Below are 25,624 nucleotides of genomic sequence, written 5' to 3' on the forward strand. Positions count from 1 at the left end.
CAGCAGTGGAACCAGTGTTTCATGGCTGTTTGTTCTTGCACCGTAACCCAGCTCTGGGAGGCTGTAATTCATTGTGAACCGAATTCTGGTTTCACCCACTTTATATGAGGAACAGTTTAATTAAAATGCAGGAATAACAAAGACAGCTTCCATTGACATACAGTAGATAAACCTTTCTCAGTCACAACAATGCCTTACAAGAGACAGTTTTCCCAGTCTAGGTTTTTGGTTTGTTGTTTGTGTTCTCTTTAAATAAGGCATTGCAGTATAATGAAGTATAGCATTGCAAGCTATATGCAATATAGCATAGCTTTCTTCATTGCAAGCAGAAAGATGTCCCTGGCTATTGATAACACCCAGACATTTGTGTACAGAAAAGTGCTGGGATAAATGATAATAAACAACATGGAATTTCAACTTGATAAAACTGTCCTCGTTTTTACGCTCCAAATATCAGGTCTTCATTCCCTTCTGTTTCTCTTTTTGCCAATGAACCAATGTAATTTTTGTCATCTTTTTTTAAATGTGTCCATGACTGGCCGGGGAAGTCAACGGACAAGGTAGTGCCTTTGGCTACATTTATATACAATGGTTGAGATGAGGACAAGATTTAATAAAAGAGACGTCAGAGGAAAGAGAAAGTAAGTGTGTTTGTGGCTGTGGAAGCCTTTGGAAAAAGTAGAGGGAGAGGCTGGGCAAGAACCAGAGGGGGTAGATGGAAGCAAAGCGAACATGATTTCCATCTGCAAGCTAATGACTGTTGCACTTATTGCAGGGAACAGGGGCATTGGAAATGGGAGTGTCTCGTGAGGCTGAGAGGGCCCTTGGGACCTGGATTTGAGAGAAATCAGATGAAAATCGCTAAACAGCAATAACGGGAGGAGACAGACAGACAAATCTTGGGGTATATATGTGTTTTGGAGTACTAAACTCAATCATAAGGGTCAAATTGTGGGAAAAACAGAAAACAAGGAAATACCATTCCTAGTGAATGCAGGAGCCGCTATATCACTTTTGAATTTCAAGCCTAAGGGGCAACTCTCAACTGATAGAGTATTAGAGTTGCAGGAAAAAAGGAACAATCGCTTAGCCAGCCAATGTTGCTATGGAGAGGTGGCCAGGGGCTGTGGGGAAGATTTGTGATCGCAGAAGACTCACCCGTGTGTTTGTTGGGATGACACCTATTACAATCCCTAAATGCCCAGATCTGTCTGTCTCCAGAAGGGGTAGAAATTATAGTAGCAGGGGTCCGTCTCACTGCTGAAAAATCGCACAAAATTCCTGGGGTTCCACCTAAAACTTACTAAAGTACCTTCAAAATTGTGGCTCTCCTCTGGAATGGATGTGAGTTTATTGAAATCGGCACAACTGGTCTCCATAAAAACAAAAGGAGGAAAGCCTGTATCAGCAGGCGGTAACAAATTCCCAGAGAAGCAGAAAAAAGTATTCAGAAACAAATCAACCCATATCTGAAAAAAAGGGGTTTATGATCATGCAGTTCCCTGTATAATACCCCTATTTTACCTGTAGCCCAAAATAGGCTGGACAAGGAAGGAGATCCAGAATATTGGTTTGTACCAGTTCTCAGAGCAATAAACCAAGATGTGATTGTACCTCATCTGGTGGTTCCAGACCCATCAACAATATTATTACAAATTCTACCTTGGGCAAAATACTTTACTGTTATCGATGTAACAGATGCATTTTTTTAGTATTCCTATAGCAGAAGACTGCCAGGATCTGTTTGCATTTATGTGGAAAGGCCAATAACTAACACAGATCCGCTTGCCCCAAGGGTTCATTGGATCTCCTACGATATTCTCCTGTTTGCGTAAAGACGACTTGAAAGATTTATTACCTGGAGGTTCTGTAGTTGTACAATATGTAGATGATTTGTTTCTTGCCAGTAAGACATATGAAGTTTGCTTGAAAGATACTATTTGTCTACATACTGCTTTAGCAGAAAAAGGTCACCATGCATCTCTTTCTAAGCTTCAGCTGTGTCAGAAGGAAGTAAAATATTTAGAATTTATGTTAACAGCAGCAGGAAATTAAATATTTAGGATTTATATTAAAAGAAGGACAAAGATTAGTAGACCCAGAACAGGTCCAGGCTATTGTAGAAATACCTCAACCGGTAACAAAGAAAAAGTTGCTAGGATTTTTAGGCGTAGTAGGATACTGCAGACCTTGGATGCCGGGGCTAGGGGAGTTAAATATAAGCCTTTGACAAAAGCTACCAAGAAAGAGGAAGTGGAGCCTGTATGTTGGGATCCAGAGAGAGAAAAGGCTTTCCAAGCTATAAAAGGAGCTTTAGCTTCTGCTCCGGCATTGGGATTGACGGATTACTCCAAGTCCTTTGAACTATTTGTGCATGAGAACAAAGGAGCAGCCAGTGGAGTCCTTACTCAAAAGCTAGGTCCACACCGCCGCCCTGTGGCTTGTTCCTCAACTCAACTAGATCCCGTAGCGGCAGGGAATAATTCTGTGTTAAAACGATAGCAGCAACAGTGACTATCTTAGAAAGTAGCAGACCATTAGTCCTGGCTCACCCCGCAACCGTGTATGTCCCGCATGAAGCAGAACTGATTCTTAAACAACACGGTACATAGGCAGTGTCCCCACAAAGAGCACATTGCTACGAATTAATGATTTTAAATGCTGATAATACTATTTTAAAAAGATGTAATGTTTTGAATCCAGCAACTTTACTGCCCGTTCCCTCTGATGGTGAGCCACATAATGATTGTTCTAAGGCAGTGTTTCACTCCAGCCGCCTACAGGAAGACCTGCAGGATGAACCTTTAGAGAATTCAAATCTAATCCTTTTCACTGATGGATCTTAATATTATGTGGATGAAAAACTACACACAAGACTATGCAGTGGTGAGAAATTTAGAGGTGCTTGAAGCAGAACCTCTACAACCCTTGGTGAGTGCCCAAGGGGCTGAATTAACTGCATTAGCAGGAGCAGCCTTGTGCGGACATAATCAGTGGTTAACTATTTATGGCACTTCAGGACATGGTTTAGTGGGCATGATGGTGTTGGCTTGATAGTTGAACTTGATGATCTTAAAGGTCTTTTCCAACCTTAATGATTCTGTGATTCTGTAAATACGCTTTTGGAGCGTGTCATGCAACGGGCATGCTACGGAAAGAATAAGGGTTCCTTACCTCGGTGGGAAATAATATTTCTAAGGGAACTGAAATCCGAATGCTGTTGCAAGCTATTAAGCTTCCAAGGGAAATCACTGTAGTACGCGCTCCAGCTCATACCAAAGGATCCAGCAAAACTGAAATAGGTCATGAGTTGGCAGATAAAGCAATTAAAGGTGCTGCCCTCCAACCTATACATGAGTGTACTGCCAAAACCTGCCCCTGCTGCTGCTGATTGGCCAGAGATCAATAATCCAGCCCAAATATATGCAGAGGTTACTCAGGAAGAATGGGCTCGATGGGAAGATTGGGAGACCGAAAGATGAAACTGGAATTTGGACTATTGGGGTAAAACCCATTTTACCAAGAAAATATTTAATGACTTTGGCTAGGTGCTGAAGACAGCAATTGTTAACTAGATTTAAAAAAATGCGGGCAGCCCCCAGAATATATGTGGCAGTAAAAAGGATTGTGAGTTCTTGTCCCACATATTGGAAATTTTCTGATGCAAAACCCAAACAGGAGGTTGTAGGAAAACATGAGCATACTTCCCATTCCAAAGACTGCAAACTGTTTATGCTGACATGCCTCCTGTGAGTGGATTTAAGCACTTGCTGGTCATCATGGATCAGCTCTCAGGATGGGTAGAAATTTTTACCACCAGCAAAACTGATACTGCAGGAGTAGTCAAAGCACTCCTGTGGGAAATCAGTGCCAGATACGGAATACCTGAAACCACAGAATCCGATAGGGGTTCTAATTTTTCAGCCGGAACACTAAACAATATCTATAAAAGTTTAGGAATACATTGACAACTACACGCTCCATATCATCTGCAGTCCTCAGGATGGGTGGAAAGAATGAATAGGAGTCTCAAAAATAAAATTGCTCGAACTTGCAGTCAGGTGGGTTTGAAATAGCCTAAAGTTTTAGGAATAGTGCTGTGGGATATTAGAAATACCCCTCGTCAACCTCTATGGCTTGTCACCAGCAAAAATAGTGTTTGGCGGCCACTTAGCTGTACCTGGGACCTTTGTCCCCACTCGGACCAGTCTCTTCGATGGAGATGAATGAGTTACCAAATTTGTTTTGGGGATACAATAACATCTACAAGAAAAGAAGGTATGAGTCAGATAGTTTCAATCATTACCAGCTGGAATGCAAGTACATGATATCAAGTCTGGAGATACAGTAATGATAAAAGTCCACTTTTGCAAAATGAAGTTGGACCTTAAGTGGGAGGGTCCGTATACTGTGTTTAATGTTTTAACTTCTTACTTTTCTGTGAAGGTTGCAGAAAAGCATAACTGGATTCACCACTCTCATGTGACATGACTGTCCAAACAATATCAGCCACATGGACCACCATCGATGCCATGGGACTCCATCAGTCCTACCTTGGAGACTGAAACCAGGATTGTTTGAGCTTATAAAGGCTGAGATAAATCCTAGAACCATGTCAGTTTTGTTTTCCTTCTAGAGCAGCCTGGACCAGGGAATCACCTGCTTCTTGACCAAGTGGACCATCAGAGACTGTAAATCAAGGACAGTGTCCTGTTTGGTGTATCCATCACCCTTACAGAGTGGCAATCAGTCCAGACTCAGTTCCAAGAGGGAAGGGTTTGAGATGGCATCAGCATAGTTGGCGTAAATCCACGACACCTGCCAGTACTAAAATTGCTTATATTGGTGTAGGTATTCCCGTGAGGAAAGGAAAATAAACTCTAGTCCTATAAAAGCATCCACACTACTGATTAGGCTGATATAATTACATCAATAATAAAAGAACATCACACCTCTAATTAGCTCAGTGGTACCAAAGCCTGTGTGTACTTTGCAGTGCCCTTTCTCCTTTTCTAACCCAGGATTTGGGTCTGTGTTCCGTAACTGCAGCCCTCAAATACAGGAATTTGGCAATTTGTACCATTTAAAGTTGGTTGCTCTGGAAACAGGCTACAATTTCTTCCAGCTTCGCAGCAAGAGCTGCTGAACTCCAAGACAAACACGTGTAGCAGCTCCGTTCACTTGGTTCCCCAGGCTGCTGAACTTGCCTCAGGAGTCACAGATTATTTTCTTCTTTCTTACCCACCGTGTGAGGGCAAGTGCAGGAGGAACTTCTGATTGACTTGAGAAAACTCTGAAGCCTTGAAGCACCTTTCACAAAAGAAAACTGGAATAGGAAACCTCCCATGGGCCAGAAAAATACCAGACAACATCTGCCTAAGTATCAAAAAGGGACGTGGAAGGGATCTATACAGGATTACAGACTCAAGACCATTTCCTAAAAGAGAGCTCTCCTGTCTGGTGCCTCCCTTCTCCTCCCTTCTTCTTCTGACCTTTGATAACATCCTACTTTTCTGCAAGGACTGTTGGATATTACTTACATATTGTTGCTTGCTGTATTTAGCAGCCTGTTACTAGTCACTCAATTGGTGGTCTTCTGAGCTGCTTCCTTCACCAAGCCATTTATCAAACAATACCACCGGAACCACTCAGGCACCCAAAACGCACCCTGCTAGCACAGGACAAAGCAGTGGGTAGTCTAACACCCAAGAAAGCAGTGCTTCTTACAAGACTTTCCTCCTGGTGACAGGCAGTATGAGGTGAGATCATCAGAAAGTGTCCTTTTCCCATCTTCTTTCCCCCTTAGGGACCTGGATACACAGACTTGATTGCGGCAAGCGTGCAGTACCCAGCCCTTTCCCAGTGAGGAGCAAATTACCTCCCCTATGCCACATGGCCAGCCAGCCGTGTGCCTGGGCTGCCGGCATATGGCAAGGCAGCACTCCAGCTTCTGCTTTGCTAACTGGCTGTTTTACTAACATACAGGGGAGAAGAGAAAGAAAAGGCTAAAGCAATGTCAGGAAACTTTGTCGTCCAGTATGTTAGATCCTGTCCAAACGATCTCCGCAGCAGATGTCTTAAACTACAGGGACTCTTCCTCCTCTTGATAGGCGTATGACACTTCAGGAACTCTGCGGCAAGGATGAGGTCAACTGGCCCCATGTATTCACAAAATAAAGATGAAGGCTCAGAAGCTATTAGGGTTTCATTTTTCTGTTATGTAGTACTGGTTGCTCTGTATCAGCTTGGCCCCTACCAACACTCTACTGAACTCACGCTTTTATTAATCTACTTCGAAGTTGCTGTTACAGTCAAAATAGACTTAATTAATGGGGTTTTTTAGCAGAAATAAGCTGCCACAAAATACAAGATTACTTGTCTGAGGCCTTAGTGTAACTGCTGTGCTAGTACAGCATTAAAGAAACTATTCAATACTACTTAATTCATTAAATACTAAAATTAAATTGGCCATATGTAAAACTCTTCATGTCTAATTTGTGCCACTGATACGCATGCAAATATTCACAAACTGGAGAAAACATTATCCTTTGCCGTCCTCTCTTCCTCTGGTAACCTAGCTGCCCTCCTCTAATGTGAACTAAGTGGTAATATTTTCCAGTTACTGTTTCATAATTTGTTTAAATTAGCTAAAGCAAGTATAAGGCTTTTCCTCCAGGTAGAAGACTCAGGGTATCCTGGTAAGATAACGACAAGCCAAAGCAGGCAGCCACAAGAGAGCTTTCAGAGCGCTAGACAAGTATTCTTTTTCAGACACTGAGATATTTTTAAGGTCCAGGCTCAGCTCCTGTGGGGGTGCAGCATCAGTAGATCAAGCATTGAGAGCTCCTGCTGAGCACGTCAAGAGGCTGCAGGAGAAAACCAGCAGCAGAACATGCCACAGGCAAGGATGAAGAAGGTGAGGAGGAGGGCAGAAGTGTCATGCTACACCTTGGGGAGACTCAGCAAGCCAGTGGGGTGAGAGTGTGAGAACTAGGTTAAACACAGGGAAACAAGCAGCTGAAAAACTTCACAGCAATGATGGAAAGGAAATAACAATACTCTCAGTCCCCCAATTCAGTTCTCCTCATGATCATGTGGAATTAGAAATGGCCAAAACTGTCCTCTCTCATGCAGATTTTCATACAAGGGAAGAGATGCAGAGCTCTAGTGTAAGGATGCCACCTTGATTTTGCTGACAAATTCTAAGCAGAAATATATCACAAGATGCAGAAAAGGCCCACCTGGTCTTCAATCCCTTCAGGGATGCAAAACCAATGCCAGGTTTCCTTTTCATAATGCAAGAACCTGATAAAATGGCACAGAAAAGGAATGAGGGCATGCTTGCCTTTGCTCAGTTCCTTTTTTCAGCTTTCCTTACAAGGAACTTTAAATGCTTGGTTTTATTTTTTGGATGCCACATTAACTCCAAAGATGCGTTGTCTTCTCACATGCGTGAGGAAACAGAACCTTACCATCTTTTCCCCTCCCAAAACTTCCACGCTCTACTCCGAAGGGCATGAGACAAACAATGCGTTGCAAGGAAAGCTTCATACATAATTGATAAACTCTGTATGCTTATGATTAAATCGTCACAGCTCTTGATCAGCAATGCAAGGAAGCAAGAGAAAAGCCCTCCAGAGGTTGGGGAGTAGGGAGGGCCTTCAATTATTTACATAGATGAAAGAGTCGAATTTGCTATTCTCAAACAACCAGCAAGTGGTTGGGGGAGACACTCAACTCCATAGACAAATTTCTCTTTGACTGAGTTAATTGGTGTCTCCTATCACAGCAGTGACACTGGTTCTATACTGTACAAGATGCAAAAAACTCAGCTCGATCTGGAGTTGGCAGGTGAAGGTTCCCTGTGCTCCAACCAATACAGATCCCACTACTATGTCTTACCTTTTGGGTGATTCTCCCCCTCTCCTTGCCCTGCTAAGTGCAAAGGGCATCAGCTATGAGGAATTCAGAAATCTCGAGTGACTGAAAACAGACACAGGCTTTGGGTTTTACAGCAAATATAATTTAACAAAAATTCAAAACATATTTTTCTGACATATTTTTAAAAATTGTTTTAAAAATTACTTGCTCAGGTCAGGTTAAAATGATTTGAAAGCATAATTGTCAGGAAACACCCTTCAAAAGTGGCATTTCGCAACATCATAATCTTTTCCATTAAAGCAAAGGTCATGGTTCTAACATGTTTTCAAATACAGACTTAACTCCAAATATTAAGTAATAAAACACTGAGCAGCAACACTTATTCCTCAAAAATCTACACATCTCCCAAGGTCAGTCCTGGCCCATTGCCACGTTGATGTTTTTGTACATTCTAAAACATATTAACACAGGACTAAGGGAATTAGACCCAGTGGAGAACAGAACTGAGAAATATTATCAGAGGAGAAAGAAAATTGGGAGAGATTTCCATAACCAGAATGGTAGGCTTGCTGGTAACACTACCTGTATTTGCTGCCCTTCTCACTGATCTGGATGCAGTAAAAGCCAAACCTCCCATTACCACCCGCTCAGATTGTACTCAGACTGTATAAAGCTTACCTTCCCCTGTCCTTTAAGGACATTAAAATTCAAATCAAGTTTTATCATCAGAGTATGCCCACTGTGAATTTTACCCAGTAACTTTTACCCATCTCAAAAAAAGGAGTAATAAACAGAACTATTTCAAAACTAATTAACTTCTATTAATACAGAGAATAAGAAAAAATAAGTAAGAACGTAAGAAAACAAGATTCAAGACAAGATTCAACAGTAACTAACTGCATGTTAACAGAGCCTTTTAAATCAACATTTCGCTTTGTGCCTGCACAACCAAGACACAGGCAATACCCTCTGATACTACATGTCTTCTAGCCAAGCTCCTCCATAAGTACTGACAGCCTTGATAAGGATTGTCCTTGCTTCCATCACACTGAGTGATCTTGCTCAGTTATCTAATTTCATTTCATTGATTTCTTCTTCTTGGCTTGTTGTTTGGACACAGTACCCAGAGCAGATTCTGAAATGCCCACTAATGTCTGAGGCAGGAGTAGTTTTCCAGACTGTGTTGGGTACTTGGTTTTCATAAGGACTTTAAACAGTGGCTGGGACAACATATGTTTTAGTTGTTTTTTCATCCCCTTCAGCATCTTTTGCTTCTGGTTTTCTTCTTGCTCGCTATGTTTTTTTCCTTGGGGCAGAAATCAAAGATACAGAATGTTACAAGAGAACTTGCATCGGCTTCTTTTATCAGGCTTTTGTAGTGCTAGGGGTAGCTGCTAATCTCATCTTTCTCTCTCTAACAAAGTCACTGAACTCCTACACAGTCTTCCAGTCACCTGTGACACCTTCAGATCACCCATGCTGTCCACAAGATAAGATCAAAAAGAATCCTGACTGCTGAGTAACCATAGCCCAAGTAACATTCTGCTAAATCATTAAATTGGGTCTCAACCCAGAACAGACTTGGGAACAAAAGGAAAGAGGGCCCAGAAGACAAGGTATCAACCCTGGGCTTCTACCTCAGGCAGAAGCTGCTTCTGTGATTTTGCTACTTTACGCATGCCTCATTTCAGCACCTGTAAAACAGGAAGCCCTTTCCTCCTTATACATAAAACGACGAGGTGCTCAGATTTAACAACACAGGAGAAAGAAGGGCACAGAAAAGATTGTAGATATTCAATAAGGTCAGAGGCCTGAACTGGAAAGAATAAATGAAATCAAGATTGCTGTAATGTAAATTGCAAGGACTTTACTAAATCCTTTGTAAGAGTGTAAAAGGCATTTCATTTATGGGAGGAATGACTGAATTTCATTTGGTCTCCAACAAGCTACAGAAGAACCGAAGACTGAATACATTTTAACGCACAAATGTGGCAAGATTCTGGGTGGCAATTACAAAACGATTCACTTGAGAGCCACAACTGACTTGGACTGGATGTGCTGTTTTGAAACTCACTTCAAAGCACAGCATACTCAGATTATGTCAAAACAAGACAGCAGAGTGCTAATTATCTGCCAGCACTCCTGAACAGTTTGGACAGAAACGATTAGTGTTTGCTTGGAAAGTGGTTGAGAACAAGCTAGTCCAGCCATGAATAAAGGAAAGAAAAAAAATTAATCTGAACATGCTTCAAAATATAAGGCATCTGCGTATTTAGCAGCTAACAGGTTAGAGACAGCTTAAGCTGAAGTGACCCAGGCAGCACCCCTATTCAGCATACCTTCAAAGAACTGGTGGGAAATCATACCTTCAGCTCCTATAATTTGAACACAATGTGGCATTTTACAGTGCATCTAAGCAGTGCAAAGCTTCACTGCATTGAACTAATAGGCACTTGTAGCTGCACAGCCCTACCCATTCCCTCAGGCACAGCCTGCAAACGTTTAATTTTAAAAACAGAAGAAATTATTTACTTCTAACACACCACCAAAAAACTCATCAACTTGAATATAAGTATTGTCCGTTTAGCCCACACAACCTACATAAGGCTCACATAATTTCTGGTGTTTGCTAGTGTTTCCTGGGTGTTCCCACACAGAGCTGCCAGGCTCCTGACCTGCTGCCTGACTACAGGGGGGTGGGAGAAATAAGCGTAAGTGGAGAAAACAGCTTTTTCTTTGACACAGAGGGGACAAGACTCACACAGGACATACTGGGCTGTTAGATTACCCTAAAAGGTTTGACAGAAGCTAAAAGTTCTTGTCCTACGACATGTGGACTTGTCTGTGACTTGCCAGAATTGTCACACTTCACTCCCTTAGCTCCAGCACTATCTACTGCATAATCATCCTGAAAACACCAATAACACCACGTACTAAATAACAACACTCCTTTCCTTCCCCTTCAGCCCTGCAGGTTTTAAGAGTTTCTCTGCCATGGTGGGGCTTCTTCTGGACACCAGCACTATGGGTCCAACTGAGCATACCCATAAACAAACATTTCTACTTGCCCATAAACATGTCATCATCAAGATCAATTTCAAGAGCCTCTGCAGCTTGCTGGAGCCAGGAGTCGTGTTGCTTTGCCCGACTGTTGAAAAATTCTGCCTTCTCAATCTGCCGTGCCAAATTCACCCGCTCCTGGAACAAAAGTACATTTCAAACATTATAATCAGGTTTAAACATGGGGCACTTTAGCAGAATCAGTGTTTGAGAGCAGGCATGACAATGCAACTGAGGTGCAGAGACACTTTTGTTCCCTACTGGTGTCCCAGCCGATGCCCCACATTAATAAAGACATGTCATCATTTGCTAAAGTGTCTTCCTTCTTCAGATACATGATAGAATCTGACTCCTAAAACATCTCAACTACTAAACCGAATGTTAACTCGTCATCTAAAAACAAATCATTACAATCAAGGACAAATCATGATTCAGATACTAATAATTTCCAAGTTACATATTTACATATACAGCTGGATCTTAAAGTTACTAGTCTCAGCAATAAGGGGCAGCCGCTAGCTTCATACCACTCTGAAGAAGCAAGCTCCTTCAGGCCACATGGAAGGAACTACTCGTGTTTTCAGAAATGCACCTGATCTTGTTTAGGCACAGGACAAAATGTCCTGTCCTTCTTCCCAGCTGCACACAGGTGGAACAAAGATGTCCAGCCAAACCTAACCTGACCTGCAGCCTTCCAGCTGGGCCAAGCTGTCTTAAATAACTAATTCCTTATGGAAAGAAAATCTGCACTGACAGTAAATAATAATCCACCCAGCAGCAAGTTCTGCTGTCTGGAATGTGCTGTGGTTGCACAAAACAAACCCTGTGTAGGACACTCTAAGGGAACAGTAGCAGCACCAGCCAGAACTGCCAGTATAATTAAAACACAGAGAGAGAGGAAATTAAACTTGCAGTTGGCTAATAAAACAAGTCAGTCACTTCTCCTTAGATCATTACAAGAAATTCCAAATGGTTTTTCCATCTTTGTAAAACTTCAGTCCTCTTTTGGTCTCCCCTGTACCCTGGTTCATCAATTCTCTTCCCCTCAAGTGTGAAATACGTTCAGACTTTTCCTGAACTTGAATGAAGGCATGCAGAACCAGGGAAGGAACATGCCAAAGGGACAGACATAAAGAACCAGCAGCACTGTTAGTTGCAGCTAGAATGGATTTGTGATTAGTGTAAATTAGACCTGACCATGTGAAGGGCATAGGAGGCTAGAGTCCTGTAATTACAATTACAAATACATCTTTTCTGGGGAGAGAAGCACTATTATGGAAGGAAGAGAAGATCGTGAGATGGTGGAAAATTTAAGTGTGGAAACAACATTTATTTGCCCATTAATTGACAGAGCATGATAAGAGCCAAGAACTTCTCATCAAGAAACACAGAGGGACCTCTGACGACACACTCTAAAAACAACAGATTTCTTTCAGTAACCAGAAACATTTGGTGGGTGGAAGGGGGTGGGGGGGAAAGATGGGAAAGAAAAAGAAGAAATCAAATTCTCTTTGTTACTACCAAGAGGAAAAAAATGAGTCTGTGGAAGCATTTCTTTGATTTTCTTCCTCTTTCAGAAAGCTGCATCTCCTGAAAGATTCATGCTAAATACCCCATTTGCAGCAGGACTGGGCTTTGAAACTTGCTGACATTATTCCCAAGACGAGGATACCGCTGTTGCCACCAGGGTGGACCCTGGGCTCAGTCCAAGCCAACAGGATAAGCATGAACCAGAATACCTTAAGGAAGGGATCTGTTGCATTATCTGACTGTTTGCATTTTTTTCTCCTTTTCTCAATGAATGTGCAATATTCAGACATTCCAACCCCAGCTGAATTCCCTTCAAATGCGGTATTTAAATATGTCGCATTTGTACATGGCTGATAGCATTCCCTTAACAGTTTGGGTGACAAGACATGAAATGGCCTCTTATTCGAGAATTAGAAAATCTGCGGTGACTAGATGCTTTCAAAATATATTGTTTTGTAAATTCTAACCATTGTCTATCTCGTTGAGTTAGTGAATGACTGAATTCTCCTTAAAATAGGCAGTAACCTAGAAAGAGTAAATATACCTGGTTTGACAGGGTTCAGTGGCAGTCATGGCCTCAACAGTATAGGAACTTTTAGAAAAGCAGACAGCTCACTACTTCAACTGAGAAGCAGACAAAAACCACTGACAATCCCTGGACCTACTATTGTTCTCTAGTCTGTTCCTAACACAAGGGGCTTTAAACAATGTACTTAACAGAGCCATCCCAGCTCCCCAGCCACAAAACATATTCGCTTCCCTATATTGTTTTTGGGAATCTAGTCAGAAGCAGCTCTACATAACAACATGCAAGAAAAACATAAGTGATGTTATGTTTGAACAGCTTTCTTGAGCCAGTTATTGAGGAGAAATCACAAATATTGCTTAAAAAAAAAAAAGTATGATTAACTTCATTTTCAAATCCAGGTCCTGAAGAGTATATTTCATCTGAAACCTGGCAAGAATGTGATGGGCAATGCAGTAACGTAAGTAAGCAAGCAACTGCTCAGGCTGCAAAGAGATTGTTGTTTCTTTACCTTGATAGAAGTCATGCACCTCGTTTCAACTGGGAAAAATGGCAGCTCTTCACTCTTCTCCAATGTTTTATAAATTTTCCTAAAATTGATCAAGTCATCAGGGCCAACGAGCAATAGGCTAAGGCCTTCATTTGCAGCTCGGGCTGTTCTGCCGCTTCTGTGTACATACAACTCAGAAGTACGAGGGACCTGCAAATATTCAGAAAAACCATGAAGCTGGCATGGAAATCTAGCAGCAGTCTGTCATGCTTTGGTCAAGAGATTGCCAGAGAATATTGTCTTTTATACAGACATGGTGCATTGCATTTAACAAAGCTGAAGGAAAAGTAAAAGATGATGTCTGGAGACACTTTTTTGTTCTCTGGTCCAGTATTCTTCCTTGAATAATCTTTTGTGAGTCTCTCCTAACTTCTGACCCTCTGCCATTTCATTTGCAAAGCAGGAAAAAACAGTATGTGTCCTCAGAGAAGAGTTATAGGGCTGAGTCATATGCCAACTTTGGATATAACAACTATGAAGCAGGTTCAAAGCTTATGGGTAAGAATCAGAGACCGAGGCAACAAAGAGAACGTTGTGGTTGGTGTCTACTACAGGCCACCCGACCAAGGAAAGCCTATTGATGAAGCCTTCTCATTCCAGCTACAGGAGGCACCATGCTTGCAGGCTCTCAACCGGCTGGGGGACTTCAAAGCACCCGACATCTGCTGGAAAAGTAGCACAGCGAGCTGTAGGCAATCCAGGAGACTCCCAGAATGCATTGAGGATATCTTCCTATGCCAGGTAATAGACAGCCCTACCAGAGGGGATGCCATGCTGGACCTGTTGGTCACCAACACAAGTGAGCTAACTGGTGATGTCAAGACTGGAGGCAGCCTGGACTGCAGTGATCATGCACTGGTGGAGTTTGCAGTCCTGAGGGATTGGGGGCAGGTGAAGAGTAGAGTCAGGACCCTGAATTTTAGGAAAGCAAAATTCTAGCTCTTCAAGGAGTCAGTCAATACAACCCTCTGGGAAACTGCCCTCAGGTACAAGGGAGCAGAGCAGAGCTGACAGATCTTTAAGGACGCTTTCCACAGAGTGCAAGAGCTCTCGATCCCCAGGTGTAAGAAATCAGGAAAGGAAGGCAAGAGGCTGGCATGGATGAGTTGAGACCTGCTGGTCAAACTAAAAGGCAAGAAGGAAATGCACAGGCAGTGGAAGCAGGGACAGGTATCCTGGGAAGAGTACAGGGACACTGCCCAGTTGTGTAGGGATGGGGTCAGGAAGGCCAAGGCATGGAGCTGATCTTGGCAAGTGATGCAAAGAATATTAAGAAGGGCTTCTACAGGTATGTCAGCCAGAAAAGGAAGGTCAAAGAAAGTGTACCCCCTGCTCCGATAAGCAAGACTGGTGAGCTGGTAACAACAGATGAGAAGGTTGAGGTACTCAACAACTTCTTTCCCTCAGTCTTTACTGGCAGTGTCTCTTCCCAAACCTTGCAAGTCAATGGACTGCAAGACAGGGACTGGAAGAGCAAAGTCCCTCCCACTATAAGAGAAGATCAGGTTGGAAACCACCTGAGAAATCTGAACATACATAAGCCTATGGGACCTGACAAGATGCATCCCAGTTGCCAAGTCACTCTCCACACTGCCTGAAAAAGCCCTGGCAGTCAGGTGAAGTCCCTGGTGACTGGAAAAAGGAAAACATTGCACCCATTTTGAAAAAGCGTAGCAAGAAGGACCCTGAGAACTACCAACCTGTAAGACTCACCTCTGGGCCTGGGAAGGTCATGGAACAGATCCTCCTAGAAGCTATGCTAAGGCACATGGAGGACAGGGAGGTGATTCAAGACAGCCAGCATGGCTTCACCAACGGCAAGTCCTGCCTGACCGACCTAGTGGCCTTCTGTGATGGAGTGACCACATCAGTGGACAAGGGAAGAGCTACTGATGTCATCTATCTGGAATTCTGTAAGGCCTTTGACATGGTCCACCACAACATCCCTCTCTGAATTGGAGAGAGATGGATTTGATGGGTGGACTGTACAGTCAATAATAAACTGGTTGGATGGTCACATCCGGAGAGCAGTGGTCAAAGGTTCAATGTCCAGATGGAGATCAGTGACAAGCGGTGTCCCTTGGGGTCCATATTGGGATGAGTAATCTTTAATATCTTCATCAATGACATGGGCAGTGGGATCAAGTGTACCCTCAGCAAGTTTGCAGATGACACCAAGCTGAGTGGTGCAGTTGACAGGCCTGAGGGATGCGATGCCATCCAGAGGAACCTGGACAAGCTCAAGGAATGGGCCTGTGCGAACGTCCTGAGGTTCAACAAGGCCAAGGGCAGGACCCTGCACCTGGGTTGGCGAAACTCCCAGTATCAGTACAGGCTGGAGGATGAAGGGATTGAGAGCAGCCCTGCTGAGAAGGACTTGGGGGTTCTAGTGGATGAAAAGCTAGACATGAGCCAGCAATGTGTACTCCCAGCCCAGAAGGCCAACCGTATCCTGGGCTGCATCCAAAGCAGCGTGGCCAGCAGGTCGAGGGAGGGGATTCTGCCCCTCTACTCCGCTCTGGTGAGACCCCCACTTGCAGTACTGCCTCCAGCTCTGGAGCCCTCAGCACCTGTTGGAGAGGGTCCAGAGGAGGGCCACAAAAATGATCAGAGGGTTGGAACACTTCTCCTACGAAGAAAGGCTGAGACAGTTGGGGTTGTTCAGCCTGGAGAAGAGAAGGATCTGGGGAGACCTTACTGCAGCCTTCCAGTACTTAACGGGAGCTTCTAAGAAAGATGGGGACAGACTTTTTAGCAGGGCAATAGGACAAGAGGTAATGGTTTTAAACTACAAGAGGGTAGATTTAAACTAGATCTAAGGAAGAAATTTTTCACAATGAGGGTGGTGAAACAGGTTGCCCAGAGAGGTGGTAGATGCCCCATCCCTGGAAAAATTCCAGGTCAGGCTGGATGGGGCTCTGAGCAACCTGCTCTAGTTGAAGATGTCCCTGCTCATTGCAGAGGAGTTTGGCCTAGATGACCTTTATAGGTCTCTTCCAACCCAAACTATTCTATGATTCTATATCAACGTTAAGCAGAAAGCAAGGAGAATCATATCTGTTATGTCATTTCTCATTTATAATCACACGTTCATGAAGTGCTACCTACCACAGTCAGTCACTGCAGCAATGAGATCCTTAAATACAAAGCACTACAGGATAGTTAAATTAATAATGATCAAATCTCTATACTTGGGACTGTGCTATACACAGGACTGAGAACCATAGCTTTACAGCGTTCAGGGTAAAAAAAACTTAAAAAAACTTATCAGCAAAAACTTATTTCAAAACCAAAACAGTAAAAGCAAAAACATATAAAAGTATTTAACCTGGTAGTGGATGACATGCTGAATGTTGGGAATATCAAGTCCACGAGCTGCAACATCTGTTGTCAGGAGGACACAGCTAAGAAAGTGATAACATTTAATGAACATAAAATTGTAGAGTAAACCATCTGCCAAAGAACATAAAATGCAGTGACCTAGAATTCCACTACAGCAATTTAAGGAACAGATTTGTACTTTATCATCTGCTGGTAATATGCTATTTGTTTGCCTTTACAGAAAAAAATACTCAATATTATATCACAGGCAGACTTGAAACAGCAATTCTTAGAAGTCAAGGAAAAAAAAATTGCAAATGTTACCTTCAGCAGGTCTATTCTGTTTCCAATAAGGAAATTCACTACCTTGCTGGCTCCTATTTTCCTATACTTTTATTCTCTCCCAATTCACAGGAACGCTAGCACAAATCACTGTTCAATGATCTAATCCAAGTACTTGGCAGGGGGGTATGCTTGCCTTCATTACATTTCTCACTGCTCTGCCCAGGCTGGGTTTAAAAATATCTTTAGCTTGATATCACTATACCATTAAAAACACAGTAGATCTTTTGGCAGGACAGACAGGTTATTACAGGTTTCACCAGTTGGGAAAAGTCGCAGTATTAAACATTATAGATTTAATCAACAGCATTTGGGGGCTGAAATATCTTCAGCAAAGTTGCACTCAAGCAAGTTCTCTCAGTAAATTAAAAGCTAGAAATATAAAGGAAAGGGATTGTGTTCTGACAATTAGTATTTCTCTTTACCCTTACAAATGAAGGACTACTCAAAAAAGTAATTCTTTTATATAAACAGTCTACTACAGAGACAAAAGTCTCCCTAGGGTGATGGAACAATTTGTTTTAAAAAAATCTCCCAGCAATTGAAACGAGGTGCTTGTAGTTAACAGGAACCTGTTAAGATTTTATGACATCTGACTGCACACTGTGTTGCTACAAGGTTCAAAGCAGCAATAATCAGAAAAAAATTTATGGTTTCAATCTGCAGGAGGATGTGATAGATGGTCTCATAGACCTCTTCTTGCCTTGAAAATCTTCAGTCTCTGAAAACGCCCCATCTGGCCTATCAATAGTCAATGCTATTGATACTACATGTTGCCAATGGGTACTGCAAGTCTATCATGGCAATGCAACCTCTGTTCTCCCTGCCTGAGTCTTATTACCAAGGTACAAATTCCCACGCAGACAGCATGCAGCACTTCACAGCAGGACTAAACTGTGAGGCTTCTGGATTATGGAAGTACTGAGACCACCAATCTCTTCCCGAAGTCTGTCCCAAATCCAGCAGAAAACAGTAATTCTTAAAATGGAAAGACAGGCCTGTCTGGGTAAACCTGACTGCCCACTGCTATGAAAGGCACAATCGCCTCTTGTCTTGCATTGCTCTAGGATACCCTGACCCTTAGGAAGCTAATTCATCTAACTAAACCCACAAAACCCTAACCCAGTAAAAAGTGGTTAGTTTTCTGATGGCTCAGTGAGATGAATCAGCTTACAGAAGGATCAGATGAGCTGCAGAGCCAGGGCACAGTGGTATGGAGGTGTGCAAGATTGTTATAAAAGCATATGGCTGAAAACAGGGCAAGTGACACTCCTTCAGCCGCAATGAGCTGCCAGACCACAGGATAATTCAGGCTCCAAGGGACGGCAGGAGGTCTCTAGTTCAACCTCCTCCTCAAAGCCGGATGAGCTATACGATTGGACAAGGTTGCTCAGGCCTTTATCCAACTGAGCCTTGAAAACCTGTTCCAATGCCTGACTGTTCTCACATAGAAAAAGCTCTTTCTTACATCCAGCCTGAATCTCTAGTTTCAGCTTGCACCTCTTATCCCTTATCCTTACTCATTAATAACCTGGGCTCAGGAACAGGAGACTCTCATCTCCAGCTAACTCCCCCAACCTGCTCCTACTCTATCAGAGTTGTTTCCTCTCCCCATTACCCTTTACGTAACTTTTCTTCTCTACTAGGAGGTAGAAAATCAACTCACCTCTCTCGCTCAGCAAACCTTTCCAGGTTTTTCAGCCTTTGCTTTTGGTGCATGTTGGCATGCAAAGGAAGAGGATCACAATTTAAGATTGTGAGGAGAGAACTGAGGCGTTTTACACAGTCTATGCTGTTTGCAAAGACCATGGTTCTTCCTGGATACTGGAGAAGAAAGTAATAGAGATAATAGTCCTTCTCGTTTGTATTACAGTGGATTCTGGTTTCTGTCAGAGTCTCAACAGTAGCCTCTTTCCTTGTTAAGTCTATCACTTTGGGTTTGCCCTTTATTCCTACTTTTTCCATTAACAATTCTAGTTTGGTCTTCTTGTCCATCTTTTTAGCATTTTTTTTCTGTAAAATTCTTGTGGGAGTCTGATGGACTAAAGTCAAAGTGGCAGAAAAAACAAAAGTCTGTCGTTGAGGGTTATACTGTGAATCATTTAAGATTTCCAGCAACTGAGACAGCTCTAAGAAGTGACCTTTCTCAACCATTCGGTCTGCTTCATCAATCACGAGGCACCTGTCAAAGAGAAAACACAGTAAAAATACACTCATGCAGATAAACACAAATCTCATACACTTAAAAAGAACTTTTCCTGCTAAACACATACAGGAAGTTCTGCATGTAAAACCCAAAGGAACACCAGGTATGTCAGTGTAGCTACAGTAGCCTTCCACATTTCTTTTTGAAAAATCAGGTTTCTAAAGGGAAAATTAGGTTTTTGCTCCTGGCTTTAGCTGACATTTTCCTCCATCAATATAACCACAGTGCATTTCAATAAAACACTCTGGCAAAGAAATAAGTGATCATACATAGTCTAATTTAATCAGTTATTAAACATAATCAGTATGCCATGACGCCCAGTTCAGTATCCAGCAGTTAGTCTAAAAGGCACCTTTACCTGAGCTGCCGAAGATTTGAAAGATGTGGGTGTCTCTCTTTAACTAACTCCCACAAACGCCCTGGGGTTGCAATTACAATTTCTGGCTTTCGATTCAGTACACGTTCTTGCTTCTGTGCAGCCATGCCTCCAACTAGAATTGCAGTCTTAATGCCTAGAACATATAAATAATAGTCTTTATCTCACTAATTTACCAGTAAATATCTTTACATGCATCCACTCCAAGTATTTTAAAAAGTCTACACCGCAACTTTCAGCAAGCATTTCGGCCAGGAAACTCTGGGCATTTTATGTAACACTGAACACAGCAATGCCTTACAGGAAAATACTTACTGTAGTTAGATGCCAAAAATGTAACTGTCTGTCTTTTAGTGCACCTGTCTTCCAATAGCAGGAAGAATCACATATGTCCTCCATAGTTGTTAGCTTTGTTTACCTGTATTTCAGAATCTCATTTTTTGCCAATTATATCTGCATGAACAAGCATGTTCCTGTTACGAATAACTAGCAGGCCCCTCCAAGAATAAGACTGAGAAATGCTTGTCTTGCTAATAACTGCTTCTTTGCTATGGAATAATCCTAACAAGAACGCTCCCACCAAATCATTGATTCTCTGGACTGCACAGTAGTGCAGACCCTAAGTTGGCTTTAAGCAATTTGCTCAGGTACTAAAAGGAGTTCAGCTTTGGAAGCACAGACTCCACACATGGCTTATTTCACCCTACTTCTTCAAAGAATATACTGGCCTGTGACAAACTCAATACTACTGTGCAAGATTCCTCCAGTATCCAAGCTAACAACTGATCTCTCTTCCCTACTACCTGTGGAACCCCATGCTTCCAGGTAGGTATTTTATTCGAAGTGAGTTTGAGACGATAAAGCAAGCCCACAAGAAAACATTTTCTCTCCTGCTGCAGCAATCATGTATCACTTAGGCAGCAGATTTTTACAGACAAATAGGACAGCTCCTATCAGAACTGTACAGACATAAATTGATTATTTCAGGTGAGGAGTTAAAACCAGCTTTGTAATAAGCTATAGGCTGATGAGCACAGGAGGACCTACAGACACCAAAGGAAGATATGCTTAAAAACAGTTCACTGCACCATATATCCTCTTCAATAAATAAACAATTGCTACTATTGGAGAAGCGGGGAGTTGTTTCCCAATTCTCCCCATCTTCAACAGTTTCACTTTCTCACTCATTCACTTTAACAGATGTGCTGACCTCTGGTTTGGAAGAGAAAGGAACAGGATGGAATTGCTTTCATCAGGAATGTTACCCAAGAATATGCTGTGGCCTGATGGCTGCAGGAGGTAAGTCAGACAATCCATCAATGCTTTCTACCTTTAAAATTTATGGCCATAATTTTTTTTTTGATAGATCAAAATGATATATCTAGATATATCTGTATCTAGCTATTATCTACATAGACAGATATATCTGCCAAAAAAAGGAAATCATGATATATCTATTTTTAAAATGTGTGTGTGTGTATATATATTAAAAAAAAATCATTTCATTATATATATAACCAACATAATCCAAAACCAGGACAGAGTTAGCTGTGGCTGGGTATCTAGTACTGATTCTGTGTTGCTAAAGCATGAGTCAATAGCTATTTGAAGGAAGAAACATTTTAAAGCAAAATATCCCACATTAACTGTTTACTTCTACATGCATCTCACTGAAGAATTTTAATGCATTTCTCAAATATCAGTGACTACAAACCCTAACCCTTCAAAAGCCACCCCAATTTTATGATGTGGAAGAAACTGCGGCACACATTCTGACTCAACACCAATGCCAAGATCCAAACGCAGCATAATCTGGGACATGGCCCGTGGGATCTACATACCTGTAAACTTTGCAACTGCATCAATGTGGTGTTTTACTTGTACAGCTAATTCTCTTGTGGGAGTAAGGACCAGTCCTAAAAGAGGTCTCTTTTTATGGGAGCCAACAGTATGTGCCTCATCACTGAAATCAAATTCAAAATTTTCCAGCACCTTCACACAGCCTGTTGTGAAAGATGCATCATCTTCATCTCCGCTATCTTCAACCTGCTGATGGGTTATTTTTTCTGCTTCATCCTCATTTTCCCATCTCGTTTCATCATGATGCTGATGGGGCTCTTTAGAAACATTGCCGTTTCTGGTCGTTGAGCTATTTGATTTTTGCCACTGCAGCACAGAGTGAATCATTGGAATTGCAAATGCAAGTGTTTTGCCGCTTCCTAAAAAAACAAAGAAGAAGAATACAGACCAAGTCGTCATTTATTTGAAAAGATGAGAAAAGCAACAGCAAATCACCCACTGTTCTTAAAACAGACAGTTATAACAGACACAAACTCTTGATCTTTAGAAGACGAAAAACTTGCAAGCAATAGCATCTTTTCTCCTATTTCCTTTATACATCTCCTTGAGGTCACCAATAGCATGCTTCCTGGGGAACAGGTATTTTTCCAATCTCTAGCAGCTCGGGAAGATTCATTTCTTCTGAAAGTGTTTTTTAAAAGCTGCAGTTGCAGCCAAGATATTTTTAAAGAACTGTATGCCCGCAAGGAGAATACCATGCCCTAATTGACAGTTCTGATCAATGTTCTCCACATAAAGGAACAGCAAATGAGGCCAAGGACAAACTGGAAGGTACTTGAAGGATTCACTTCCATCTTCAATTTATAGTTGTTTACAACTTTCTAAGAAATTGTATTTTGAAATACTCTGCCATCTATTTCCTGATCTATCACCAGCTCACATTTTTATGATCAAAACACATAAATCTGATTTAAAACAAATAATCCAACTTGGAGAGAAGGGTCTTGTCTAATACCAAAATGCTTGCCTGACTTTAAGTTCAGGGCTTCACTGGACCAAACTGCAAGTCACATCCATGCCACATATTCCCTTCTGAACTATCTATCACTAATAAAGATGTTAGGAGAAGCCTGGTAGCACATCCACCCCAGTTAAAGGTCTCATAAATATCAGTTCATTGATCACAAAAGCAGCATCCAGAGCACAAGACACTATTACATCATTCCTGTAATAGGACACTGCTGGGAAGCAGTCCTCTGGAAATTTCATCTCCATCCCTTAAGCAGTGTTGGTCCGTATCACAAACACATAACATTTGTTCATGTTCAGCAACACAGAATTTTGCCTATTTAGGGCAGAACCTTAATATTAGTTAATAAAGAGCTAAGCCTAGTATCATTATTCTGATCAATACTGCTGCAAAGTCTCCTTGTATCCACTTCCCCACCTTTCTATATTTCTTGGAGGTCTCTTACAACTTCTGCACTTGAAGCAGAGAATGTTTATAATGTGTATTTGCAAAGCATTTATACAGTAATATTCTGTATTACCAGAACATCTGTTTTTAATGTGAAAAACACTGCTGATCTTGAATTAAATGTAATGCAGTTTGGCTGGTGCAAATGTCAGTACTGCACCCAGCTAGATTATGGCTGTGATAATCAGGACTATTCTGGAGGCACTAGATTCCCCCACAAATTAAACAAATAATCACGTCACAGGGCACCTTATCGTCGCAACACACAGATCACATACCATAGCCAGGTCTGCAAAACCAGGAGAAAAGTGTATCTTGGTACTGCCAGATACTACAGCTCAAGCTAATTCCTGCTCCTTGAAACAGTTTTACATTATAAGGTTTTGTATTTTATAAGATTATATATTTATAAGATTTTACATTTGGTTCCTTAACCAAAAACTTCAATAGTTCTACATGGTAGGGAACAGAAGTGGTTAGATCCACTGCAAAAACAACAAGCCTTGACATTCTCTGCATCTGATCTCCACAGGGATCTACTGCCATACCAAAATCTTGCCATTCTCCCCTATGTTGGTACCAAAAAGAGAAGAGTAAGTTCTTTCACCTGCCTCCTTCCTCCCAAAGGCCCAATGCTAAGGGAAGCTCTAGGATGTGGCAAAAAGAACTGGAGAGTTTGAGCCTCTCCCAGCTGCAGCACTTCCTAACAGACAATTGTCCACATCTTCTCTCAAGTTTCTACAGGAATTCTGATGACCCACTGGGCTCTCTGGAGAGAGCTTGGCTTTCTCTCATGAAAGAAGAAAATAAATGAGCAAAACACAGTCCTACTACCTCAAGGTTATGCAAAATTAGACAGCAATAGCACAACCTGCCACCAACAGTGCTTTCCATTCTGCAGCTAGAGAGGGATTTGCTTTCCAGCACTGCCAAAATGGCACTTCCTTACAGCACAGAAACACCATTTAAATTTTCAGTCCCATTTTCAAAAACACTCCCTGCAGGGCTTTCTAATCTTATTAAAGCTAATAGCACCAGCCTACCTTCTAATTAAAATTAAAATGCAAATGACTTCATATCTTACTAGTTGCTATACCTTCATGCTCGAAAGCAATAAATGGCTTTACAAGACAAGCAGTGAAATAACACAACTGGAACAGATGAAAAGAATACAAAAGAAGCCTTTAAACCAATGCAGCTTCCAACTGTGCTTCCTATCTGTATTTTTTTATGGGGGAAAAAAAATGTTACACTGCTAAAGACGACAAAACTTCAAAGATATGAGCAGCAAAAATAGTTGGAGGGAAAGTAATGCTCTGAGATTTCACAGTATTGTTTAAGTAAAAACGAAGCTATAACAGATTTCACAAAGGCTAGCAATGCTCAAAGGTATGAGCTGATCACAAGCTGGACAAGAGACAGTACCTCTCCAGTTAATGGATCGATACACTAGTTGAAGCACAAGCAGTGAGATGGGCTGGTGACAACGTACAGACCAAGCCCAGAGACAGGGCACAGGGTGGGCATGTTTTGCTACGATAAAGGCCTAGACCATATTCACATTGCCTAACGCTGTGCGTAGTATTTATTTACCACTCCAACCTAGTTCTCTGCTTTGCCTGGGCACGGAGACGTTCACAGAACTTAGGCTCTTGGAACACGACTTTGTTTCAGTAATTCTGCCCTTTGCAGTGTTATCGCCTTACAGTTCCCAAAATAGGAAACAATTTGAGTAACAACAGAAAAAGAGACTTTGGTCAAAAGCATAAAAACTCATTGAGACTTCAAAGCTTTGCACGCTGTACTTTGTAAAGATGGAATATCCTGTAAATTACTAAGTTTTAATACTTTACAATGAATCATTACCAATATACCAGATATGCAGAAGATACAAGCTCTTCTCCTACATATAAATGCTGCTTCTGCCACATGTAAAAACTCGTAACTATAATCCGCATTTCAAGAGGGGAGATGGGAAGCTCCCAGCATACACAACCAATTTCACAGATTTGTACCTGTTTCTGCAGCACCAAGAACATCCATGTTATCCCGGATGGCAGATGGCAAGGCTAAGGCTTGAATAGGAGTTGGCGCACTAAACCCCAGGTAGCTCAAGGCCTGCAACACTGGTTCAGGTACAAACAGGTCTTTCCATGCAGATACATCAGCTCTGTGATCAGCTGAGGCAGATAAAACTTCTGTTGTCCAGTTTTTAACTTTTTTAGAAGTAGTTACTGATGGAATAGCTTCTTGAGAAGCCTTATTTTTAGCTACCTTCTTTTTCTTTTTCTTTGGAGCACCTTTTGTGCTTGAAGTGCTCTCAACCACATGTCCATGGTCCTCACAATTTGCCGCTTTGATTATTTCATTACACTTTGCCTCTTTATCAACCAGTACATCAACTGCTGTTGCATCAGGATCACTGCTTTTAGCTGTTTTACTTCTCACATCTTTGTTTTTCTTTTTCCTTTTGGGAGGGACGACAGGTTCTTCCTCCTCCTCATTGCCTTCTTCTGAAACATTCTCAGCCTTTCTCTTCTTCTCTTTTACTTTCC

The 25,624-nt window shown here is 41.9% G+C and overlaps 1 protein-coding gene across 1 annotated transcript in view; it reads right to left on the reverse strand.

Annotated features, from left to right (window-relative positions):
• Positions 1–8,957: 8,957 nt before the first annotated feature.
• DDX24 (DEAD (Asp-Glu-Ala-Asp) box helicase 24) overlaps positions 8,958–25,624 on the reverse strand; it is a 16,863-nt gene continuing 196 nt past the window's right edge. The window contains exons 1-8 of the mRNA XM_010287208.1: positions 25,085–25,624; positions 21,634–22,011; positions 19,775–19,928; positions 18,877–19,392; positions 16,876–16,951; positions 13,509–13,697; positions 10,950–11,079; positions 8,958–9,187 (exon numbers count right to left, since the gene is read on the reverse strand). The exon at positions 25,085–25,624 is cut by the window's right edge and continues 196 nt beyond it. Of these exons, the coding sequence (XP_010285510.1) occupies positions 8,958–9,187; positions 10,950–11,079; positions 13,509–13,697; positions 16,876–16,951; positions 18,877–19,392; positions 19,775–19,928; positions 21,634–22,011; positions 25,085–25,624 (2,213 nt within the window). The remainder of the gene's footprint in view (positions 9,188–10,949; positions 11,080–13,508; positions 13,698–16,875; positions 16,952–18,876; positions 19,393–19,774; positions 19,929–21,633; positions 22,012–25,084) is intronic.

Source organism: Phaethon lepturus, unplaced genomic scaffold (assembly GCF_000687285.1).
Source record: "Phaethon lepturus isolate BGI_N335 unplaced genomic scaffold, ASM68728v1 scaffold9900, whole genome shotgun sequence".
NCBI lineage: Eukaryota > Metazoa > Chordata > Aves > Phaethontiformes > Phaethontidae > Phaethon > Phaethon lepturus.